The 18887-nt window shown below is 52.8% G+C and overlaps 2 protein-coding genes across 6 annotated transcripts; both read right to left on the reverse strand.

Moving 5' to 3' along the window:
• Positions 1 to 219: 219 nt before the first annotated feature.
• Positions 220 to 18329, reverse strand: TAOK2 (TAO kinase 2). Of its 5 annotated transcripts, none has more exons than XM_006201269.4 (19): positions 17561 to 18329; positions 14327 to 14493; positions 14089 to 14160; positions 13895 to 13996; positions 13341 to 13386; positions 13113 to 13209; positions 12852 to 12965; positions 12652 to 12743; positions 10519 to 10612; positions 10337 to 10418; positions 9370 to 9537; positions 8933 to 9193; positions 8570 to 8731; positions 6871 to 7236; positions 6581 to 6784; positions 6016 to 6255; positions 2680 to 2892; positions 1537 to 1719; positions 220 to 1453 (listed from the first exon to the last, which is right to left on the reverse strand). In XM_006201269.4, exons 2-19 carry the CDS (start codon positions 14456 to 14458, stop codon positions 932 to 934), a joined length of 3150 nt encoding a protein of 1049 aa, XP_006201331.3. In that variant the 5' UTR covers positions 14459 to 14493; positions 17561 to 18329; the 3' UTR covers positions 220 to 931. The 5 variants fall into 5 exon arrangements, with proteins under 5 accessions (XP_006201331.3, XP_072799002.1, XP_072799003.1 ...); XM_072942902.1 differs by lacking the exon at positions 220 to 1453 and adding an exon at positions 1855 to 1962 and having other exon boundaries at positions 1584 to 1719; XM_072942901.1 differs by lacking the exon at positions 220 to 1453 and having other exon boundaries at positions 1578 to 1962.
• Positions 17574 to 18575, reverse strand: LOC116284191 (uncharacterized). Its single transcript, XM_072942148.1, is given in 3 exon segments — positions 17574 to 17839; positions 17842 to 18411; positions 18569 to 18575. Coding segments are annotated over 3 exon segments (843 nt in total).
• Positions 18576 to 18887: the final 312 nt, after the last annotated feature.

Genomic DNA, 18887 nt, shown 5'->3' on the forward strand with positions numbered 1-18887 from the left:
ACCTTCTAAAGAAATCTGAAGCTAAAGCAAAGGGAAGCAGAGGGCCAGTCTAATGATTTCTTTTGAATCTCTGAATCTAGTCATGTTCAAAGTCAGTAAAACCACTGAAAATTTTAGTTACACAGCCCAGAAAGTTCTTTTTTTAAATACAAGTAACACTATCACCTGCCGCTGAATAATCCTTAACACACACCTTCACAGAAAGGGTGAGTCCTGGGATCTGTTAGAATAACCAACAGTTTATTAAAAGCTTGCCATGGGGCTCCGTGCCAGCCCCGTAGCTGGGAGGAGCTCCCATGACTGTTCCCAGGCCTGGGAGCAGCCCCTTCGAAAGGTTCTTATCTTGTTTCCCTGCCCCAGCTCTGATTTCAATTAAAAAAAAAAAAAGATAAAAGACAAGACGGCACAGGACGTCAGACAGCAATGGGGGGATGGAGACCCAGGCATCCTGACCCCAAGACCTCATCCTGATCCTTCTTTCAGGAAGGCCTTTTCCTCCCTTTCTCCCCACCCCAGACCCCAGACCTGCTCTGCAACATCCCAGATCTGGGGGGCCTGGCGTCCCCAGTCCGTGGCCCCATTCCAGCGGGTAGTATAGTTCTCTTTATATAATATATCTAGACCCACCCTTCCCCTCCCCCAGGGGACTAGATGAATATTTGACACGCGTATCTCCCTCCTTTCCCGAGGCCATGATGGAGAGAGACCCTGGCACCATGGTGGGGAGGCAGGGGCTCCTGGTCAGCCTTGAGGCACCTATGCCCAAGCTGGCCTTGGGCCACTTGCCAGCCCAAGAAGCTCATGAGATGAGGTTTAAGGGGAGCTGGAGCCAACATCCTGTCCCCTACTCTTGGGTAGACCTTAGGCTTATAGCCCTTCAGGGTCAGGCTCCACCCACCCGTCTCATTCATCTGCTCATCCACCTTGTACTTCAGGAATAGAAGTGGGAGGAACCATTGAGGATGTGGGAAGCAACACTGGTGCTGCGGCTCAGAGGCCCAGGCACTGCGGCAGCAGGTGGGCCCACATTGTCACTGCCACTGCCCCCTGAGGCTGCTCGCCGCAGAGGCTGGGGGCTATTTCTTAGCAGCAGCAGGGCTCCACCACGGGGGGTCCCACTCTGCGCTGGGGGTCCCAGCCAGTTTGGGGGGCCCGGGGGAGCCAGAAGAGAGGGCTGACGCCAGGCTGGTGGGGGCATGCCTGGTGGAGGAGGGCCGTGGCTCCAATGTGCCCCTGAACGGGGAACAGGACGGGAGGGCCAGGCGGGGGCAGGGGGTGGAGCGGGATAGCCCTGGGCAGCGGCCTCAGCTGGGATGCCCCCCAGAGCCATACTGGAGAAGCCCAGCCGCATGCTCTCAGCATCGAAAGCCTCGATCTCACGGGCCTGCCGCTCAAGCAAACTCCGTATTCGCTCAGAGCGCCCTGTCTGCAGGGCCAGCAGCTCCTCTTCCACCTGGGGCGCCCAGAACAGAGGTTAGAGGGTCCGGGGGTGGGGGCTGCACTCCCCACCCCATCCTGGAGGCCCAGCCCTCTTACCCGCTGTTCCAGCAGTGCCCGCCTCAGAGCTACTCTCTGCTCCAGCTCCCGTAGCTCCCTCTCGTGTTGACTCTCCGTGCGGATCTTGATCTTGCTCTGGTAGGCATTGAGCAGCTCCAGCTCCTGTTGAAGCTGCTGCCGCAGGGCCTGGAACTCTGCCTCCTGGGTCTCATCAAGCCGTAGCTAGAGATTAGGAAGAACAAGTTTAGGGGCTTCCTCCCCCACCCCCACGATCCTCCCCTGCCCCAGTAGGCCTGGGCCCTAAGGTTTCAAGAAGCAGCCAGTCTCAACATCTATCAAAATGAAAGGTCGTCATACCCTGTGACACAGCAATTACACTTCCAGGAATTTATCCCCCAGGTATACTTGCACATGTGCGCGAAGGTGTTCATTGAAGCGTTGTAATAGCAAAATACTGGAAACAACCTAAATGTCCACCAATAAGGGATGGGTTAAATATATTATGGTACATCCATACCATGGAAAATTCTATTCTCTTAAAAAATGAGATATGTGTATTGACATGGAAAGATATCCAAGAAGTATTAGGTGGAAAAAGAAGCTAGCGAACAGTATGTAAAGTATGATTCCATTTTTGTTTAAAACTTTTATACAATTTTCCAAATATGCATAGGAAAAAAATCTAAAACACTAATTATTAACAACAGTTACCTCTGGGAGGTGGAATTAAGTGAGGGAATGGCAATGAATAAGGACACTTTTACTTTTTACACTGTGTTATTTTAAGTGGCCCATTCCAGTGTTACGTGTGATCACTTTTAGACAGCAATCTTCAAAATCCTCCAGAAGTCTGAGCAAATTGGCCTGAGGGCCACAATCATTTAATTTGATCCCAGTTCACAAATTAAACTAACTCAGGCCCAGGAAAAAATTATAGCCACTCTTTCCTTGGTGGTTCTTGGTGGAGTAAGCAGGCTGGCTTTTTCATGACCTTAAGAAAATACTTAAGAGAAATAATAAAAAAACCATTGTAGAGAATACCAACAGTGTGAGAGCATCTGGGTTTTCCAAGAACAAAAAGCCCTATCTCTGTCCACACCCTCCACTTCCGCTGCCCACAGCTAAGCTGGAAATACAGAGGCCAACTTCCACCATGCTCCCTCCCTGGACCCCAGGCCTCACCGCCTGTGAGCTGAGCATCTCTGAGATGGACTGGTCATACTGTTCGGCTAGGATTGCCAGCTTGCGGGTCTGTTCTTCTTTGAGCCGCTTAAGGAGGCTCTTGTGCTGAGCTTTGGGCGTCGTCTCCAGCAAGTGTGCCCGCAGAGCCTTGTACTGCCGAGTCTGGATCTTACACGTCTCCTGGAACTGCTTCTTGATCTGCAGCTCCTTAGACTATGCAGTGGACGGACCGAGGGGAGATGGGGGCAGGGGGAAGAAGGAGGAGGAGGAGGAACAACCAGGGGAGAGGGGGAGAAAAAAGAGAGGAGGAGAGGAGACAGAAACAGAGACAGGGAGAGGGAGAGAAACAGAAAACATGTTAGACAGAGGGGGCGGGGGGAGCTGTATACAGACAGACATGGAGAGATGGGATTGTATTGAGAGAGATCAGGAAGATTCTCAATGAGCAAGAGATGCAAAGAAAACAAGACAGATTCCAAAAGCATGTTCACAGAGTCGGGTAGAAAACTCACAAGAAACAGCAGGAAGAATTCATGGACAGGGAACTAAGAATCTTTAGAGTACTGAATACACACAAGAAACTCTGACCATGCAAAAGAGAAAATATGACCTTGAGGTAGAAGCCTGTGAGCAGATACAGAATACGCACAAGAGTGAATGAGAAAACCACATCAGTCAACACCCAAGGAAGAGAGCAACACAGCTGAGGAAAGACAGAGGAAGTCCCAGGTTCATCACCTCAGGGTGGGAGGGAGGGAAAAAGGATAAGCATCCAGCTAAGAAACGGATAAGAAAGGGTGGCCCCATCTCCGGCCACGTAAGGGAAAGGGGCAAAGGAGGTGGCCAGAAAGGGCCTGACAAGTTCAAAGGGCCAGCAGTTGCCACCCTGACCAGATCTGCACATTCCAGCCCGGCCCCTCACACACTCGGCTCCCACTCCAAGCCCACAGCCAATCCCATTTCCACAGCCCCCACGCTCTGCCTGGGCCCCCGAACTCACCACCCTCTACAGTGGACGGTTTGCAGGCCCATCCCCCAGCCCTTCAGGGTAATGCCTGATGCCAGGAGAGAAATTCAGCTCCCAGACAGAAGGGAACCACATAAGGAATGGGTTGGGAGAAAAGGCAGGGAATGAGGACAGAAGGACCCAGAACCTAAGGACTCTCTGGAAGGAATCCACAAACAGGGGAACTGTGGGACCAAGAAGCTCTGTGGAAGCTCAACAGGGCCCAGAGCCTGGAGCTGGTAGTGGTCATGGTGCAACGAAGCTATGAAGGTAGAAGATGAGGCTGAGGAGTGAAAGGGGTTGAGATAACGTAGATGGGGTGAAAGTCATGGAACTGGGGGCCAAGGGTCCAGATTGGGGGCATACCGGGGAGGCTAGGCGGCAGGACAAAGCAGACAGAGGCAGCCTGGGCCAAAGGTACAGTTCCGCTCAGATATTTTATTTGTGTTTGTCTTTTTCTTTTTTTGGTGGGGGAAAGGGGACAGGTTGGAAGGGAGACAGAAAAACAAAATCAAAGAGAGAAAAAAAAACATGACTCTTCCCACCCACTGCCACCCCTGGCCCCAGGCCTGAGTCGATGAGGGTGAGGATGAGCACACACACAGCGGGAGAACAGCAATAACTTAGGGTGGGGGAGGAGCATCAGGAGAACACAAAGTATAATCTCCTGACTCCACGGCGGGGGAGGCTGCCTGTCTAGAGGCCCAAAGGGCTAGGGGGTGAGGTGGGGAAACATACCGAGGAAGGAGGGGTGAAAGGGAAGAGAGGCCTGGGTCTGGAGAAACTTCACTCACTAGTGGGAGATAAAGTGCTCAATGCTCTTAATTTGGGCTGGGAAGAGCTAGAGTTGGTCACCTCCACGGAGGCAGGGACCGGGACTGGCGGGGTCGGGATCTCCGCCCAGCTTGAGTCCCTGGTGGTGGCTGGTGGGAGGCAGTGGGGCCAAGCCGGCGCTGGCTGCGTGGTAGTAGCCGGGGGATACGGCTGGGCCTCTCACCTCGAAGCAGGCCCCAGCTGGCCAGTGTGTGGATGGCCCAGGGGGGCAAGTGGGAGGCTAAACCCTGGCTGGCCTGTGCTAGGCGCCAGTTCCAGCCCTTGCACAGGGCCCAAAACCTTGCCAACAGGGCCAGTGGGTGTCGGGCAGTGCGAGGATTACCCCGCCGGGGCCCAGGGACAGGGAGACGGCTGCGGAAGCCATCCTTGTTGGTCTTGGGGTAGAGTGCAAACAGGCCGCGGTCACCCACGGCCCCACAGCCCTGCAGGGCCCGGAAGGCCATGGGTGACAGACGCAGCAAAGCCCGCAACCATAATCGAGAGATGCCCCGGCGCAGCCGGGGGCCCTGCTGCCGCACCCATTTGCCCCCAGCTGCCACAGCTGCCAGAGGTAGAGCCAGGCCTGGCCAGGCTAGCAGCCAGGCAGCCCCAAGGCCCAGAGGGACACCTATAAGGCCTCGGCGCCAGCTCAGACTCAGGACAGCCCCCAGTGCAGTTCCCTGGGCCAGGAGTAGGAACAGACTGGGGGGCAGGTGCAGAGCTGTACAAAGAAGTAGGTAGGAGGCTCCCAGGCCCACCAGCCCCACTTCAAGGGCCAGCAGCGCTGCCTGCAAGCCACCCCCACCCTGGGCTGCCAGCAGTGGTAGCAGCAGAAGTAGTAGTAAGGGCAGGAGGCCAGAGGAGGATCCTACTGCAAAGGAGAGGCCAGCCAAGAGGCCATGGGACAGGAGTCCAGGGAGCTGGCTAGCAGGGCCAGGCCTCAGATGTGTTGGAGGGGGCTCAGGGGGGATGTCTGGTGAGGGACAGCCATCTCCAGGATCCCTCGGGGTCCTAAATGGAGCCCCCTCCTCCTCTTCCTCCTCCTCCTCAGGGACTGGGGTCAGTGCCGGACCCTGGACCCAGCCAAGCTCAAACTCCTCATCCAAGAGGCCCCCATCCTCCTTCCCCCACACTCTCCATGCCTCGGACGCCTCCTGGCCCACAATGCTCCTCTCCTGGGGTGCCAAGGATGGGACTCTAAGCTCCTCTGTCTCTTCCACAGGTAGACCCCAAACTTCCTCATCAACCAAACTCCTATGTTTTTCTGGACTGGGACTAGGGGTTCCTGATTCTTCCCCCAATATCCTCTGCTCCTCTGGTTCCAAGGCATCCCCTTCCTTTCCCAGAATCCTTCTCTCTGGAACTGCTTCCTCCTCCTCTCCCAGAATTCTTTGGTCCAGGACTGCCTCCTGGCCAGATGAGCAGGGCTGCTCTTCTCTAGGGGTGCCTGTGTTGGATGGTCCCAGAGCCCCAGGAATGGGGAGCGGGAGGCCCGGGGGACGCTGGCCTGCACGTACTTTGAGGCTCTTGGGCTGCTGGCGAACCTGGGCTGCATGCTTCTGCCGCAACTCTTGCTCACGCCGCTTGTTGTACTCCAGCTGGTTGCCCAACTCCGTCTGGTGCTGCAGGCGGGTGAGCTCAGCCCGTGTGCGCTGTACAGCTTGGAGCTGCCGTAGCTCCAGCTCCCGTGTGGCCTCATGCTGCCGTAGCAGCAATGCACACTCCAAGTCCTTCTGTGTCTGTTTCTTGTTCAAGTCCTACGGCAAAAGGGAGGCAAGGGCCCAGAACCTGGTCAGGAGGCCTTGCTGATGTTAAGGAAGTGAGAGCCCCAGGACTCCTTGGCAGAGGGAGCTAAGGGTGAGGAGATGAGAGGTGTAGATGAGAGGTGGAAGGGAGCCAAGCTCCAGGCTGGCCTGGGAACACTAGCAGGGTCTGATGGGCATGAGAAGCTGAAGGGGTGTTGAAGAGAAGCTGAGCCATAGCATGAATGAGGGCAGAAGGGAAAGATGACCACAAGTGAGGCAAACGGAAAAGGGGAGGTGCCTGGGATCTGAGAGGGGAACAGGGGATGGGATGGCCTACCTCTCGCAGCAGATCCTGGTCCAGGCTGTGACGAGCCAGCAGCATCTTGCGCTTGTACTGGCGACACTGCAGCTCAAAGTACTGGCGCTGCCGCCGTAGCAGCCCAGCCTCCTCCTCTGCCTGGCACTGCTGTAGCTGCTCCTTCTGCCGCAAAAGCCACTCAGCCTTCTCCCGCTTGGGAGTGCTGGGGTTCTCCTGAAGCTCCTAAGAAAGGGCAGTGGGGAGAGCAAGGAGGTCAGGGCCTGCCTCACCCACCATCAACCCCACTCACTGCTGCAGCCCCATCCCACCTCCTTTAGCTGCTCCTTCCGAAGTTTGTAGGTTCTCTTCTGCGCTTCCAGCAGGGCGGCCAGTTCCTTCTTCTGCTGCCCGAGGATGTGCTGTTGGAACTTACGCTCCTCAGCTTGGGCAGCTCGCGCCTCCTTTTCTCCGATGGCCTGGTGCCGCCGTGACAGCTTTTCTGCCTCAGCCCCAAAGCCAGCCCGCTGTGCCTCGAGCTCCCGCTGCAGCCGTGCACTATGCTCCTCACGTTCACCCCTCAGCCTCGACTCCAACGCCAGCAGCTGTTTCTGGTGCTGTCGTCGCATACGCTTATAGCCGCTCAGCTGCTCCCGCAGAGCTGAGTCCTGCTCATGCTCCTGGATCTGTCGGCTGACCTGGGTGGGAGAGAGGATGAGAAGTGGGGCACAGCCCTGGACTCCATTTTACTAACCTACATAGTCTTCACACTCCATGGGGGAAGAATATTGGTTTTAGACTCATGGGTTTAATTCTCATTTGGTATCTTCCTCACACTTAACCTCTCTTGAGCCTGCCACCTCAACTGGATAATGGAGTCATCACCTACTTCACAGGCTAGTGTGACTGAATGAGACAATAAAAGGTGTTGTGCACAGGGTCTGGTGTAAAAGTAGGAACAATTCAGATTAGTTCAAAAGAGTAAAAGAATCAGACAGACCTAGGCCCAGATCCCAGCTCTGCTACCTACTAACCGTTATGTGACCTCAAGCAAGTTAATATTGCTAAGCCTTAGTTCTGTTAAACAGGACAACAATACCTCCTCATAGGAGGCTGTGGAGACTAAGTTTGATACCTATGTAATAGTGTCTAGAACACTGTGAACCGTCAAGTGTTAGTTCCTTCCCCTTCAGCAAACACTGAAGACCCTTTGCAGCCCAGGTAAGGAGGCGGAATGTGGACCATGGGATGTTGGAATAACAAGAACACTGGGCCTAGATATCCTCTTCTGAAGTTTGAACTAGATCCCATTGTCAAGGGGTGATATCAATGGAAGTATATAGGTCTCCAAGGGGATTGTCAAAGCTTACAGCTAAACAAGAATGTAATATAAAAGTTTATTAAAAGTATCAATGAAAAACTATGTTTTAGGAAAAGTCTACCCACTTTTTCCTGTGAACTGAGAAAAAGACCATCATGACTAGATTTTAGGAGAGAACCAAGGTCCTGCTTACAGAATTTGAGAACCACAAAGGTGCTTGGCCAAGGGCCTTGGGCAAGCAGCTCCTCTGAGTCACAGCTGTCTCACCTCACAAATGGGATCATAGCCTCTCCCTCCCCAAATAGCTGGAAGGATTAAATACAGGCATGTGCATAGGCCTGAAAGTCAGTTACGGGTACAGGCAGGTATCTGTACGCCATCCCTGCCCTCTAAGGGCACAGAATCCAGCAAACCAGTCATAATGCTGTTCAGGAGCACCACAGCACAGGGAAATGAAACACCTGGCAGGCCAGGAGCCTGTAAAGCACTCCAGGAGATGCTGTTTAAGCCCAGCCACAAAAATGGAGTGAGAGTTTACCAACAGTCTGTTGGGAGAAGGGGGCGGGGTGAGATGAAAGGGCCAAGATGAGAAGACAAGAGAGAGCAAGTGAAGGTGGCATCTGGACTTAATGATATACCACAGGGAGAAAATCATTTCTGGACTTAGATAGTTTGGGGCATCCAGGCTGAGGGAGGACGGCTACACTTACCAGGGAGGCAGTACGGATGGTGGCAAAGTGGTCCCGATTGCGGCAGTAGGCCCGGCGACGGGCAGAAGAGGTGGTAGAGGTGGGAGCCGGGGCTGCAGGTGGCTGGAGAGGGCCGGGGGTCAACTCTGGCTGGTAGGGGTCATCATACAGGTTGTCAGAGCCCTGGGGAAGAGGTGTGGAAGGAATGCCCAAGGCTCAGAGGTCGTTTTCGGGCACAAAGGGATTTCCCTGGATACTCAATCAGACTTAAGAGAAGGAGCAGTCACACTTGGGAGGGAGAGCAGGGAACCCAGGTGATTCCTGAGCAGGAGAGCCAGGGCTCTGCCCTGCCGTTGTCAGGCCTACTCAGGGTGAGCTCCATACCGGCAGCCGGTGGATGATGGAGCTGTGGGAAGTGACTGTGTGCTCCCCTTCCTGCATCATGGCCATCTCCCGGGCTTCAGGGCCTTCCTCCTCCTCCTCCTCCTCTTCTTCCTCTTCCTCTTCCTCCTCGTTGTCAGAAGCATCTGCTAGGCTGTTGACGGAGCTGCTCTGGCTGGAGGCACTGATGGACATGCTGGGCACTGAGTGGCTACTCTCTAGACTGGTCAGCGTCCCAGCCCGGTGCATGTAGGGCTCTGCTTCCTGTGGACAGGACACAGGCTGCTGGGCAGGGAAAGGGGATGACAAGGGGTGTGCACATGGAGGTAGCACAAGGAGACAGAAGGTGTGAGGAGAGGTAAGGAAGGGGAGGCCAAGCAGCTGCTGGGAGGCAAGCACAACATGGTGGTGAAGAAGGGTGGCAGGGCAAGCTGGGTCACCTCCTCCTCCTCTGGGGCCTCAGCGCCAGGGCCATTGGGTGCCTCTTGGAACAGTATCTTCTTCATCTTGCGGTACTGCAGGTTGTCCAGCTCCCGAACAGCATCCTTGGTCCTCTGGATTAAGTCCATGATGACTGTAGGTGGCCGCTCCCGGAGCACAAAACGGTGCTGGGGAAGAGAACACTGAAGTCTGCTGCCAAGCACACCCTGAATCCCAATATCCCATGGACTGTGGCATTCCCTCTGGCCTGAGGCACTCCCCTGGGGCCCATGGCCAGCACAGGTTGACGCTGGCCTTGCCCCAACTCCTCCTCCTACATTAATTTTTATCACCCATCTCTACTCCCCAGACAGTCTCTTGTTCCTCCAGGAATGGCTGACAGGTTAAGAATAGCCAGGAAATACGGATTCTAGTCCAGGTCCTCTATCAAAGTGCTGTGTGTTTCTAGACATGTCATTAGGCTTCTCTTGGCCTCATAAGGCATCCCACAATTACAAAACAAGTAGGTCAAACTAGACAATCTAAGTCAGTTCCCAAATAGGGGTCCTTAGTTCTCCATGGATCTCTGAAGGGAACGGGGGCCCCTTTACTTTTGATAACTGAAGATCACCTAAGGGAAATCACACACTTACCCATGACAAGGCTATACAGACTTTCGGCTTGAATTACATCAGATCAGTGTGGTAACCCTGGTTATTGCACACTGACCAGAAGCTCTGGCTGGCAATTATATACATCTTTGATTAATAGAAGATGAGAAAACAAATTACTACTTAATAAATAAATGCAGTCTGGTGGACAAAATCCTGCAAAACAGAGTCCACTCAGCACTGGTCGTGGGGGTAGGAATTCGTAAATGAAATTCTTGGTGGAAGAAGAACTGGTAATCACTAATTTTACTGAGGGGTTTCTTGTGGCTTTAACAAGCTACAGTTCTAGGAGCATACTGGGCCAGTGAGCCCTCACCTTCAAAAGAACCTCTGAGGTTGGTCTGTCTTGAGGGATTTTCTGAAGGCAGGAGTCGACAAAATTCCGGAAATACTCAGACCTGGAAGTCACAGGAGGGTGAGGGTGGGGTGAGGAGGGCATGAGCCAGGCAGCCTTACCCCTATGGCCTAACCCCCGGGCTCAGGAATCCCAGTCCTCACCAGTGTCCTGACTGGAGCACGGGGGACTCGTTCTGTGCAATGTGGTATAAGGCACTCATCGCATTCATGTTAAACAGCGGTGGTTTCCGTTCCGCTACAGAGAAAGGTCAAGAGGAAGAAGGTGAGAAGTGGCAGGGAGGCAGAGGAGACTGGAATGGAAATCAGAAGACTTGGTTTCACACCCCAGCTCCCTGACATCCTCACCGCATGACCTTGAGCAATTCCCATAATCTCAATTAATTCCTTCCTCTGTAAAATGCAACATCCATCCTCTCCACCACATACGGGTGGAATAGCGATCAAAGAAAATAACATCTATAAAAGTATCAATGAAGGCAGAAGGAAGCACATTCAGTTATTGGCCAAACTCCTATTTATTAGGTGCCAAATGAGAGCAAAACACTTGCTTAAGTGTCATGGGGAAGACAAACAATAGACAAGCCTTGTCCTGAAGGAACTTCCAGTCTAACAGGAAAGGTTAAATAGGACTGAAGAAGTCACATCAAGCTCAAAGTGCCAACTGGCATAAGAAGGAAAAAGGTAAATGGCTGGGAATCTGGGTGTATGGTGGGCCTTCAAGCTGGCACATTTGCAGGGGGTTGAGGGAAGGTCTTTTGTAAAAAAGGGTATCGGAGGCAGGCCTTAGATTAGAAGTTGCAAGCCCCTTATGGCCCAGACAAATGTTTTGTGTTATTTATGGTTTTGGCCTAAATAGTAACTTTTAAATTCCAACAATAACAATTAAAGAATAATAACCTAAACTTCCAGTTTCTGTTGAAATGGAGCCTACATTCCTGCATAACAATGGGCTGGAGCTGAGCAATCGCTGCTCTCTTCACATGGGAACAGTAATGTCCAGTTTGCCAGTCTCCTCCATATTGTTTCTCCGATACTAACAGTTGCCATTTGTAATCAGAATTGATTGGTTTTCTCAATAGTAGAGAAATATTTCTCTCTACCTATGTTTCTACCAAAAACTAGCAATAAATAGACAGCTCTAGATTTTTCTTATACTTGGCCTGGTTCACATATTTCCATCGCCTGTCTGGCCATGGTCTTAAATGGTAAATGCAGACATGTGCAGATGGAGGGAAAGGAAATGTGCAAATCGCTGACCTCAAGCAGAGGACACAGTACAAACCAAGGTAATTAAGAGCAAAAGTTCATGGCACAATCAGGAGTGGAGCTCATGAAGGGGAGAGCCAGCCTTCAGGAAGCAGAACCTTTAGCCTGGTGTAAGAAAAGAGGGGATAGCCTGAAGGCAATGGGAAGCCACTGATGGCTCTGAGTAAAACAACAGCACAGAGTTTAGGCAGATCTGTCTGACATAAGAGAGACTGGAAGGAAGAAGAGACTGGCAGTAGGAAAGATCACTGCCGGAAGCTGGTAAGAGTAACTAATAGCATCTCTTTCTTGGGGAACTATTTTGTGCCTGGTACCATGTTGGGGGCCTTAAAACATTCTCTCACTAAATAGCTGTTTCAATAGCATTGGTTGGCAGAAATGAGAACCTTGGCATGGCTTCAAGGCCTCACACCTCACCTGGGCCTAACTCTCTGGCCTTATCACTCACTGCTCTTCGCAATACATGCAATACTCCAAACAACTGAAGCTACTCTCAGCTCCACATGCCTGCTCTTATCTCTCTGTCTAGAATACTTTTCCCTATAGTCTTCCAACCACTAACTATTATTTGTCTTGCGGTTCTGTTTAGACATCTCTGCTACAATGAGACCTTCCACAGCCCCTAAACTAGGTCAAGTCCCTTGTTTCATGGTTGTGCTGCTCCTGTAACTTCTCCATTCAGCTTTTATTACATTGAGAGAAAACATGCCTATTTCCCCAACTTGAATATAATTTCCAAGAGGAACTTGTTGGCTGCTATAGTCCCAAAATCTACTAGCAGAGTGCATGGCACATGGTGGGCACTCAAAAAAGATTTAGAACTAGAGTAGTGAACAGGAAGAGATGAATGCTATGAAATCTTTAGGTCTAAGAACTGGCAGTATTTGACAGCTGCATTGAGGATCAAGGATAGATTCAAAATGGAAAGATGCTTGGAGGCATCTGAGGATGGAATGGTGTAGGGATAGTAAGAAAGAGAGAAGGGAGCAGAGAGGAGAATGTCCTTACCCAGCTCAATGCAGGTTATGCCCAAGGACCAGACATCCACCTTGCCATCATACTGCCCCTCATCCATTGCCAGGATCACTTCTGGAGCCATCCTGGGAGAATGGTCAGGAGAGAGAGAGGCTAATCACCCGCCCAGACCCTGCCAACTCCTGTTCCCAACATCCTGGGAGCTCTCTCTGCTCACCACCACATGCACTCACCAGTATGGGGTGCCCACAAAGGAGTTGGCAGGTGCCATGATAGATGCAGAGCCGAAGTCCCCCAGCTTCACCAAGCCTGGCTCTGACAGCAGGATGTTTCCAGCCTTCACATCTCTGCCAGAGGCAAAGCACAGGGATAAGACACACATCTCAGGAAGGCTGGGCAGGAGTTTTATTATCAAGTTTTCAAGACTGCAGCCCAGCAGAATGAGGAGTGATGTAGAAAGCACCCCTCCCAGCCATCATCAGTGTGGCATGTACCTATGGATCATGTTGTGGGAGTGCAGATAAGCCAGGCCCTGAAGGGCTCCGTGAGTCACAGCTGCAATCTCCACCTCCTGAAGGGGTTTCTTGTGCACTGAGGAGTAAGGGAAAAACATCAAACTTGGGGAGTCCAAGGGGTGGGACTGGAGCTACCTCCCCTTAACCCTTCCCCTATAGTTCCTCTACTCTTCTCCCTTCTCCCACTTGTTGGCCAGAGTCACTTACCTTCTAGAAGGTCAGAAGCTGAGCCCAGGCAATACTCCATCACCAGCTAAGGAAGGGTCAAGGGTAAGATATGAGCAAATCTGGCTACCTCTCGCCCATCTCCCTCGGGAAGAGACCCAAAACAGATCGCTTCTTTGCCTATCTTTCACTCAAACAATGCTCCCCAGGGAAACAACACAGAGAAAGGGCAACTGAGAAAATGAGAGGGTAGGGAAGGAGTTCCTAGAGTCAAGTCTTACCTTGGAAAGAGCTCAAGACATTGCCACCTCCCCCATCTGAATCCCTTCAAAGCCCCATTTAATCTTCAGCTCCTCCAGCCCACATGCCCCCTTTCAACTGCTAACAGTCTATGTCACTCTTCAAACCAGCCTCCCTTTCTGGACGCACACTGCTGATCCTGAGTTTGTCTGAGCACTAAAGAGGGTGGGAGAGATTTCCTCCTTCCCAAAACCTGCACAACAACACCTGTACAGGGCCCACCTAAGAGACTGGACCAGGATAAGAATGGGCCTGAGTGGTAGTAAAGATCAGGGCAATGTCAGGGGGCAGCTCACCCAAGCCGTGTGCTCCCTCAGGTAACAGCCCCGGTACTGAATGGTATTGGGATGCCGGAGCTTCTGTAGGAACCGCACCTCTTTGATGATGTCCTGCCACTTCTGAGAGAAGGTCAGAGGAGGAGAGGCTTACTCAGCCTGTACCTTAAGACTGGGGTCCATACCTCTGACCCAGTCTGTCAGGCCTGACCCACCTCATTTGACTGCTTCCCACTGTAGGACATCTTCTTGATGGCCACCACCTCACTATTCCGGACATCCCGGGCCTAGAGGACCAGACCAGAAGGTAGTGAGTCCCCCAGAGGGAGCACAGGGTAGCAGGAAGACTTGCTGGTCCAGCAGGAGAGAGCAGGAAAGGCTGAGGGATGTTTGGGAGTCCACAGTGGGAAGAGAGTCCCAATCCCTATTCCACCCTCCCAAGCTTCAACTCACAAAGTACACGGCCCCAAAGCTGCCATGGCCGATTTCCCGGAGGTCAGAAAAGAGCTTTTCAGGGTCATCTTTGAAGAAGAGCTCAGCCACATCGGGGTCCTTCAGGCTCCCGGCCCGGCCCCCAGCTGGCATGGTGGCCCCTGGGGGCCCTGAGAGTGGCGCCTGACCTGGAGAACAGAAATGGGAAACTTAGAACAAAGATGGGGCCCTCAGAGAGGAAGGGGTTCCTCAAGTTTCTGCCTTCTCCTCTCCTAGTTCCCTGATGAAGGGGAGGCACTACTGAAGAAGGGCAAGGGGAGATTAGGAACAACATCAAAGCTCTAAAAAAAAATGAAGTTGCCCTAGCAACCAGAGCACGGGGGCCGAGTCCCTTGAGTCCCTAAAACTGCAGGAAGACTGGGAGCTGAGCATCCTCACAACCCCCCTCAGCCCTCAACAAGTTTTATTTCCCTACAACCCCTGCATCTCCCCACAAGAATAAAAGATTCTGCCTCTCTGCCAAAACTCCAGATCCCCAAGTGTCCTGTCCCACAAGTCCCATGCCCCAAATATTTCCAGGTATCTTCCTATTCCCCTTGGCGTTGAGGCCCCCTCCTCCCTCAACCTCTCACACCCTGGAAGAGAGCAGGAAACAGCCAGGCCGGAGGCAGTGGAAATCCGGCCATTGTTAGAAGTGGGTACTGGCCCAGAGGGGCCAAGAGACTCGCTCTCAAAAAGGGCTAGTGACACCGTGGCAGGGAGGAGACCCAGAATGGAAAGGACAGGGATAGAAATGGCATCTGGCTCTGGGGGCCTGTGACCTGGGCTACCTTACTTGTCCAGTCCAGTGGCATACACATCACACACAAGTACAGGACGTTTGCAGTGTACAAACAACATTTATTGAGAATATACAGTAAGCACCTTACATGCATTATCTCTCATTCAATCCTCACTACAGCCTTACAAGGTATCACTATTACCCCGATTTTACAGATGAGAAAATGGACTCAGAGGGATTAAGTGATTTGACCAAAGCTGGTCCTCTGTCTTCATGCTTTCAAAACAGCCCCATGAAACAAGCAGGAAGGATCATGATCACGATTTCACAGATGAGGTCACTGAGGCACAGAAAGGAAGGACCTTCTCCTCTATAGTCAAGGCCTGTGTAGTCATTACTCTCTCAACAACTCACCTCAAGCTCAGCTCCCTCCTGCAGGAAGCCTCCCCTGACTACTCTAGCCCTTGGTGAGAGCTCCTAGAGCACCCAGCCAGCCATGTACTGAAAACTCCAGCAGTACACCAAGACCCCCAAGGGGATTCTAGGCCAGGCTTCTGGCTAAGCACTTGTTGGAATTTAGGCACAAAGGACTTTTCAGCAGAGTTGGACTCCCAGGGCAGAGTTCTAGCTCCTTAAAAGCACCTAACAATTTAGCATGTAATTATATTCTGTCGTGCATTGTTTCCTGTTGTGTTGTTAATTTTGTCTCCTCAGCCCAAGTGGAAGCTGGAGGGCAAGGCGCGACCCTGACTCTCTGGTGGGCCCCCAGGGTGCAGAGGGCTCAGAATAGCCTGGGAGATTGATTGATTGCCCTCAGCCCAGCCCTAAGCAGCTCCCAGGCTGCTCAAAGCAGCCCCTTTCTCCGTTCTCCTGCCAGCAACCCTGCCAAGCACCCCTCATCCCCACCACACACCCACACACCAAGGCAGGTGCTCACAACTTGACAAAGGAATCTTTGACCTCTTTACCAGCACCCAGCCAAGAATGCCAACCCAGGACCCCAGGTCACATGTAAGGGATGCCCAGCAAAACCTCACAAGGGACCTCTTCTCCAAATAACAAACATCTGAGCAATCACCCAACTCTGTGCTCAAACATAACCACCTCTAAAAACAAACAATGTTATCTCCAGTCTACAGATGAGGACACTCAAATCTGTCCGCCCTAAGCTACACTACCAGTGCATTTCATCTGTAATGTATAGCAACAGGGCTTTGAGGAAGTTCCTTACACTTGGTCTTCTCTTCAGTAAAATGGATTACGGTGTGGGGCCGTTGTGAAATTTGTACTGAGATCTTATACTTAGGAACACTATGCAGACACTCAGCATATGGATTTTTTTCCTTCTCTGCCTCCAGGGTCACCACAACAAGGCTTTAATACTTTGGGGATCATCCTACCCATCCCGCAGCTTGGCTTTAGCTGTTAACAGACACCACTGTCATTTGTCGGAAGAGACGTCCCTCTGAGGAACCCAGGCCAAAGACTAGGATCGGGGTAAAGATGAAGGTCACAGTAAAGAGAAAAATCCATGAGGCAGAAGGCAGGAGGCAGAGCCTCTCAGGAGGAAAATCTTTTGATAGCCCTCCTAAAAAGGAAGCTCTTCTCCCTTCCATTCTTAAATCTCTCCCCAACTCATTCTCCTCTGGACCCCTTTCTAAATCCAGGTGCAGAAGAAAAGAGATGACAAGAGACAGATATGGAGCAGGGGCAAGACATGATCAAGGATCTAGGTTTAAATCCTGATTCTGCCACTGGGTGACCTTGGGCAACCTATCTGAGCCTCAATATTCTCAACCGTAAAATGGGAAGACAGCAATAAAAGAGCCCCCCACCTGACAGACGGGAGAGGGAAAGGTCATATGAGAGAATGGATGTAAAGCACTTCGTAAATGATAAATCGCTTGACAAATGAGATTACTTATACCATCACAGCAAGAGGCTGGAAGGTAACAATAGCTGGGGGGAAACAGTGCCAGGAACCCCCCCACCCCCCACACACAAATGTACACACACACTTCCTTGAAAGGACAAGGAATCCAACCAGACCATACCTAAAAAACAGATAAGCAGACCCACCATGGGGTTCAGAAGGATGGGAATCAACACCCTAGAGCAATAAAGTAAAAGGGTTATAATCATGGAGAAGAGGTAGCTGTGAGGGGCAAAGTGAATAGGGAGAAGACCAGAAGGATGCAAACCCATCTGATTAGCTCAAGCACCCTAGGGTGTGACCCCTGGTGACATCAGAGACCTGTCACCTGAAGTCTCCCATCAACCAGACATAATGAAGGGAAGAGGAAGGGGAGGAGGGTGGCAGCAGAAGGCAAGGCTAGCCAGAGGCTGACCACTGGCCCAGCTGGGCTTCCCCATCCTGAGTAGAGGGCCTACCCGGGCCCAGCTTCCCAGAAAGGAGCACCTTTTCTTCTCAGTGTTAGACACAGGGACCCGCGCCCCTGCACCCCATGTCTCACCTGGTAGGGGTCACTATGGTGCCCCAGCGCCTCCGCCTCCTCCTGGGGTCCTCCAGCGGTTCTGCCAAGCAGGGAGAGGGGCAAGGAGACCTTTCCCCTTGCCACCTCTTCCTCGGCTTTCGCCCTTCCTGAGGGGCGGGCCCGGGAAGCCTCCCCTGGAGGGGAGGGGGTGACAACCTGATCTGACCTCGCGGTCCAGTCCTCCTCCTCCTCGAGGGCGACAGTTGCTGAATCCCGGATTTCTGATTGTGGGGTCTGAACCCCAGATATCTGAACGCGGGGAGACTTAATCTGATTTCTGAATTCGTGGGGAATGAACCCCGGATACTGGTCCACGGAGGGTCTTGAACCCCAGATAACTGAAATCCTATGAAACAGCCCCAGGTTTAGAGAGGTTGGACCCGAGTCTCGGATATCTAGAATCTGAGGGGCTGATACTCCGATATCTGAGAAGCGTGGGGTCAAGCCCGGAAATTCAGGACCGATGGGACTGAGCCCCAGGTCTTCGGCCACCGACAGGGGGCCTACCCCGAGGACGTCCGACCGCACGGCCCCTCTCACGCCGGGGTCCGAGGGTGACAGCCCCTACTCCCGCCGCGGCCTCCTCCCTTTCCCCTTCTTTCTCCTGAGGATAGCTGAAAGCTTGTAGCTAAGGGCGGTCCCCGCGCCTTCTGTCTCTCTTCTTCTCAGTCTCAGCCTCTCTCCGCACCACAGCCCCGGTCTCGTCCCGGTCTCCCTCTCCCTCTTCCTCCCAATTCCAAGATGGAGACCGGGCGGGAGCGCGCAGGCGCGGTAGGGACGCCGGGCCAGGAGGGGCGGGGCCCGAAAGGAAACAGCCCCGCCCCTCTCTCCTTACTGCTGCGTCCAGGGAGCTGGGCAGCAACCCAGCCAGAGTGCGCGCGCGCCCCGCCACGCGGACCCTGGGTGGGAGGAGGCGGAGAGAAGGGCTAGTCTTGGAGGGGGTGGAGCCCAGCGCGCTGTCCGACAACTAGTGGTGGAAAGGGTTGCGGCGCATGCGCTCGCCCCGCCTTAGCGCTGAGTCTTAGCTTGTTGCTAGGGGAAGCTTTGAGGGGGCGAGGATGGAAGGAAGTAAGAGGCCATAATCTGCGCCTGCGTGCAGGGTAGAGGTTGGGAGGGGAAAGGGAACTGTCGCTGGGCGCGGAAAAGGCGGGAAAATGGACTGTCCTGGTTAGTAACTATCCAGCCTGGACGCTGGCTCCCAAATTCGAGGAAACTTTGCTGGGAAAACTCAATCTGTCAAATCCCTTCAGGAAACTGAGGCCCTTTACAGCAGCATGACCTGCACAAGGTCACACTGCATTTATGT

The sequence above is a fragment of the Vicugna pacos genome, chromosome 18, assembly GCF_048564905.1.
Source record: "Vicugna pacos chromosome 18, VicPac4, whole genome shotgun sequence".
NCBI lineage: Eukaryota > Metazoa > Chordata > Mammalia > Artiodactyla > Camelidae > Vicugna > Vicugna pacos.